Source organism: Ruditapes philippinarum, unplaced genomic scaffold (assembly GCF_026571515.1).
Source record: "Ruditapes philippinarum isolate M1 unplaced genomic scaffold, ASM2657151v2 ctg5199_1_1_1_1, whole genome shotgun sequence".
NCBI classification, from domain to species: Eukaryota; Metazoa; Mollusca; class Bivalvia; order Venerida; family Veneridae; genus Ruditapes; species Ruditapes philippinarum.
The window spans coordinates 1-6,590 of NW_026865060.1; the positions used below are offsets into that span (position 1 = coordinate 1).

General features: G+C 31.9%; 1 protein-coding gene across 1 annotated transcript; it reads left to right on the forward strand.

Annotated features, from left to right (window-relative positions):
* Window positions 1–278: 278 nt before the first annotated feature.
* LOC132727699 (NAD-capped RNA hydrolase NUDT12-like) lies at window positions 279–5,702 on the forward strand (the record flags this gene model as incomplete). The annotated part of the gene is given in 7 exon segments (XM_060713266.1): window positions 279–906; window positions 1,395–1,515; window positions 2,085–2,187; window positions 2,809–3,473; window positions 4,066–4,209; window positions 5,007–5,158; window positions 5,461–5,702. Coding segments are annotated over 7 exon segments (1,377 nt in total). The 3' UTR covers window positions 5,620–5,702.
* Between the last annotated feature and the right edge of the window lie 888 nt (window positions 5,703–6,590).

The following is a 6,590-nucleotide window of genomic DNA, read 5'->3' on the forward strand; positions in this document are numbered from 1 at the left end:
TTTACTTAACTTACTCCTGATTGTGACCTATCTATTAAGTCTTTGAGAGTTACTGCCCTTAATTATTCACACAGCCAAGGTTTTTCAAATTTGACCATATCAAAATGTTTTGAGAAGTCATAGGTTGTCAATTTGGCTGTTTTGAATTTGATTGACAGATTGTAAGATGTAATCTACTAACATTAAAAGTTGGATTTGACATGACCTGTTTTCTTCACTCTGATAAACCAGAAAATTTCTAAAATAATAATGTGCAAATTATTCTTGCAAAATCTTTTTACCAGTTTCAAAGAAGTGTTTATATCCTGATGTTGTCACGAATGCCTTGAGACAGACAAACAGAAGACCTGTCAGTACAACCGCTGCCTCCCCAGACAGCATTATTACTGCATATCCGAATACTATGTTAGTGCAATATTTGTCGCGAAATTATATTACAAACCGTCATACTGATCGTTCTGGTATCATAAGAACAACAATTTTTAACACAGCAATATCTTAAAATATGACCATTGCTTAAAAGATGTTTTAAACTATGCAATTTCACGTATAATATAACTTTTTGCCAAATTTTGTAGAAAAAAAAATGATGTAACTCCAAACTTCAAAAATGTTTTTGTATTAACCGGAAAATTGTCAAATCTACAAATAAAAAAACAACATAAATCAAATGAAATTAGACTGTTAAAAATAACATCATGTACATTAATTTTATTCTTTTCAAGAAGTGGATTTCTTGCATTAATAACACGCCTTTCTAAAATTTTGTTTTCGTTTAGATTTAGGTCCCATGTACCAACGATCTATATTTTGACCTTTCAGCTGTCAAAAAAAGCTGGGACAGTAGGTCCCTTATCTTATGTACTTCAATAGATGTCAGCTGTTCTTGAGGGCTTTAAATTCTCCGTAAGTATCTAATTTTTAAAAAAAGATGTTCCTTGATATTATTAACAAACCGTTTAATTTGTATATGATTTTATTATACATTCTACTGCACAGGTATTTAAAACTTTTAAAAATGGGACAGGTGAGGGGGGTTTTAAATGGGACAGGTGGGGGGGGGGGTGCATGTGGTGCAGAGGTTAGACACGTATCCCACCTCTCGCCTCACTATCTCTCTTAAACATAAAACATGTTTGATACAATATCAACATAAAATCGCAAAAATCCATAATGAATCTTAGTAAAAATAGTAATTATTTTATGCATGTCATAGATCTAATATAGATCTACAAATGTAATATATTCTAAGTTATTATGTGTTATATTTTTTCATAATCATGATTATTATGTTAAGCTGTACATGTAGTCTAAAATAACAATGCTGTCAAAGAAGATTAATCAGACAGTTACCAGAAATATTAATTAAAATTATTTATTTTATTTACTAACAGAATAAACAACTTTGTGAGAATTATGGCTGGTTCGGAGACAGCTGTGGAGAAGTCATTTATGGAAAGATATTTCAAGGAGCTGCAGCAGGTGTACTTGATGATGTGAAGATTTTTCTGAAAGGTTTCTTTATCTTATAGTAGCTACCTATTTGAAACAGTGTTTTTATCCTTTTCTTTAACCTTTTATCATTTTTTAAAAAATTTATTAAGAGATAATTAGTTCTAGTTGTCGTGACAACATTCTGATTAAAATCAACTCTTTAATAACACTAAACTGATATGTAAAACTTCTGAACTTCTATCAGATAGTTTGTGTGTTTGTTAAGGGCGTCCATGGCTGAGTGGTTAAGGTTGTTGACTTCAAACTATTTGCCCCTCACCGCTGTGGGTTTGAATCCCAATAGGGACTTTGGATGCTTTCATGTGAGGAAGCTATCCAGCTAGCTTACAGAACGTCAGTGGTTCTTCTCAGGTACCCCTCCGTTCCTGAAATAATGCATGGAAGTGCACTTGAGGTCTTCATCCACCATCAAAGCTGGAACATCGCCATATATGACCTATACTGTGTCAGTGCAACGTAAAACCCAACCAAAAAGAAAGTTTGGGAATGTTACCTGTGATGAAGGTCATAATTGATTTTTCCTGTACACATATATATACATACATGTATATTAGTTTTATATTTTCAAGGATCGTTAAATGTGAATATTAGAAATGATCATGGTTGGACAGCTTTGATGTTTGCAGCAAGGAATGGTCACACAAATATTGTCAAGGAATTACTAAATAACAAGTATGTTTTATAAATTGTGATTTAATTTTATTTTTGTGTTGTTTTTTTAAGTTTTCTAAATAAGGAAGGCCTTTGTTATGTTTATTAATTATTAATGATTTCTTTTCATAACAAAACAATTTAAACCAGGAAACAGTGAAATAAAATCTTGTATGTTAATATTGTATTTGATATCAATTAAATTACTTGTATAAAAAGAAACAGCCAAGTTAATACAAGATAACCTTCAAGCATATTTCAATACATGTTGTCTTCTTTTTCCCATTTAACTTTATATATTTATATATTTTAACTAGAATGATTTTGATAATCACCCTCATGTTTTTAGACACAGGTTTACTCTCTTAGATGGAGAATAGGTATTAATTTAATAATAAATATGTATTTATATTTTGTAGTGTTGATGCTAATATGATAAACAAATATAATAATAAATATGTATTTATATTTGTAGTGTTGATGCTAGTATGATAAACAAATATAATAATAAATATGTATTTATATTTGTAGTGTTGATGCTAATATGATAAACCAATAAAATAATAAATATGTATTTATATTTGTTTGTTGATGCTAATATGATAAACACATATAATAATAAATATGTATTTATATTTGTAGTGTTGATGCCAGTATGATAAATAGTACAGGACAGACATCACTTGACATTGCTCTATTCTGGAATCATTCTGATGTTGCTAAGTTACTTCAATCTGGAACCAAAGAGGTTAATCCAGACATAAATCTTAGGAACTACTTTTCTCTTAACTTATTAAATCGCTGCTCCGATAAAAGAAAAGATAAGACTTGGCTACGTAATAAAATATTAGCAGATAATACAAGGTTTATTCTGTTTCACGAGTTAGGTGTTTTATGTGTGGATTTAAATCATAGAAAAGACAGGTGGAAGATTGAACTAGCTAGAGTTGAAATGAAGGATATAGAACAATACATGGCCAGTAATCCTGTATGTATTTTCCTTGGTCTTATTCAAGAAGATCGTCATGTTCCATTGACATTTGAGGAACCAGCACTGTATGCTGTAGATATGAGTGGGACGGAAGAATCGAAGGTGCTAGACCTGGTTCCCGGGAGTAAGTTTGTACCAGGATATCCGGCAGTGATGCAACTACTACCCTCCGAGGCTGGGATATTTGCCGAGGCCAGATCAATGCTGGCCTGGCATGACAGATACCAGTATTGTCCGACATGTGGGTCAGCCTCGAGGCTAGAAGAGGGAGGCTATAAACGTGTCTGTGAAAATATGAAATGTCGCAGTCATCAGGGTATGTTACTTCTTATACTGTCATAACATACCTAACTGCTACTTACTATCTCAGTTACTTGTCCTCAAAGCATAAATAGAGGATATTGAATGAGTGTAAAGGTTCAATACTAAATTCATTGAACGTGTTGAATAAAATTATAGAGACTCGCATATTTTATTCAAAGAGTTAAATAAATTTAGTAATGAACCTACACAAAAATAATAATCTTTTTATCACACATCCAAAAATTAAAACTCTTTACAGTAAAAAAATCACTTTTTCATTGATGCACTTAATGAGTGCACTATCATTTAGGGCATCGTAATGCTCTGTTTTTATGACATAACATCAAAATTACAATACCATTTTTACAGAGTTGCAAAAGCCACACAGCTATGTGATAATTTGTAATTTATTTTCATGTGTCTAATAAAAAATTAAAAAATCATAAAGCATTAAAACACAGAAACATGATCTGTACCAATTTGTTGTTTTAGTCTTATGAACAATATACATGTACAAAGTTAATTAGTTTTATATAATATCTATGTAGTTTTTTTTTTATATTTTAATTAAAAGTAGTTAAATATCTCATTATTACACGTTCCAGGAATTCACAACACATGTTATCCTCGGACAGACCCGTCTGCTATAATGCTGGTTATCTCTCCTGATGGGAAGAAATGTTTATTGGGACGAGCTAAACGATTTCCTGCTAAAATGTATTCTTGCCTTGCTGGATTTATGGAACCTGGTATGCACTTCACATTTTATCTTACTAACAACTAAGATTCTAGGGATAAAGAAATATACAACTGTTGGCCATTTAGCGCTAGTTTATACTGTTGATATTTTTTCTCTTCATTTAAGAGTGAGACTTGAAAAATTTCATGTTTTTGATTCAAGAAAAACTACCAATATTTGAAATTCCCTTGTTTTGAATAGATACCATTTTATTTTCTTTACCGGCTCTGTGTAAATAACAGTCACATAACTTTACTACTATAGGCTAGTCAGTCTGTGTGGCTTCTATAATTTTTATACTGAAATATCTTGCACTCTTTATTGATATTTAAATAAAATGTTGGTCAAGCTCATTATACAGATTCAGCAGAATAAAGATTGATATATATTCAGTGAGTTCTTCTATTATACTTGGAGGATGGGGGTGGGGATGTCACATTTGTATATATCACATACTTGGGGTTGGGGGATACATTTGTATAGATCACAATGATATAAGATTATTTCAACAGGGGAAAGCCATTTTCATCATACCTTCACATTTAATGAGTAAACGATCCCTAGAGAGCAGCATGCAAATTTGAAAATGTTGAGGCTCTGTTATGGAGTGTATTTCCATCGGACAGTACGGAATGAGCAAGTACCGTTCACGCCCCTGTGACTCTAACCATAAAATTTAAACGATAAAATGTGAATTTTTATTAAGTAATATCACAATTTCAACGTAAGCCTTTGTATGAAGTTAATTCACAGTTTATAATTCACTACAGTATTCTCTCATGCGCCTATAAATAACTGATATTTCAGGGGAGACAATTGAGGATACAGTACGACGCGAGGTTGAGGAGGAAAGTGGAGTTATTGTGGACCAAGTAGAGTATCATTCCAGTCAGCCCTGGCCTTTCCCTGCATCATTAATGCTCGGCTGTATAGCTTATGCTACTACAGAAACAATCAAGGTATTTGTCTTTTTATTACTAAAACAAATAATTGATAAAGTAATATCTTCCGTTTATATTATGTTTCTTTATAACATTGATGACAGCATTTCCAGCCTCGTAAAAATGACAACCTGTCAGTATGTTTCAATTTTGTCCAGTATTTGATATTGCAAGTTGATTCTATTTGCATCACACAGCTATTAATTGTCCTTAATAAATTAAAATTTATTAGTGAGGTGTAATAAATATTATTAAAAGGCAAATATGTAAAATGTGATATAATTCATATAGTTAGAAATGATAAATTGTTTGTTTTACAGCTTGATCCTGAAGAAATGGAGGATGCACGTTGGTTTGGGCGCCCCGAGGTTGTTCAAATGTTAACACATCAACATCCTCAAGGACTGTTTGTACCACCAGAACAAGCAGTAGCTCATCAGATTATTAAAACGTGGGTACGGAGGACTGCCAACTTATAGCATATTGTCATCATTCTGTGATCATTTATTTCAGGGAATATGTCATATACTGCTTTGTGATATTTTCAATAAAATGTATTATATAGAGGAATAAATTTGTAAATTGATGCACTTGTTTGATAAACTTTACCCAGGTGTCTGCTTGCTGCAACAAACTCTACCTATGAAACCAGTTCAAACAAGATCAGCCGGCTTGTCCGTATTATCTGATTATGGTCTGCCCTGTTACTTTTTCATGAACTACTTATTTTTAAATTTTCTCTAGAAATGATAAATATATATGTGTCAAGATTGAAATAAGGACGAGTCGAGTTAAGATATTTAGCATGGTATGGGTTAGTTTATTAATAATTCACATTTCTGCAAAATACATAAGCTGCCAAAAGAACAGTGATAGCTTGTTACTGTAGAACATGTTAACAAATAATTTAGTTGTTTGTTATTTTCTTGTCCAATAATTGTATTTTTCTCTTTCCGTATATTCATGTCATATTCATTTTCTAAATTGGAAGTTTTGCTGAATAAAATATGATATTTGCAACTTAAGGCTAACGTAATTATTCAACATAACTATAAAGCGGAATAATACAGTAAACAATCATTGTAGGGTTGTGGGTCTGCTAGTGGGGTGGACAGTAGTTTACACTTGACAGCAACGTCCATGAACAGGCTCAATCAAACCGAGCTTTCATTTTCAATTTTGCCGTGTTGGGCCTTCTTTAGGGATTCTTATTTTCTCTATTTTTTTGGCATGAAATTATGACACTAATTTAATAAAATACTTAAATAAATGAGTGATAAGAAGGTCTAAAAATAGAAAATTTACCAATTCTGACCCATTCTTTGCACAAGATTCATTGGCCTTTGGAGTTGATCAATTTCTGCCAACCAGGGTCTTTCAAATTACCCTGACACATGTATATATATATTTATTCACACTAAAAAGAAACTGACATTAACTGGATTTTCTC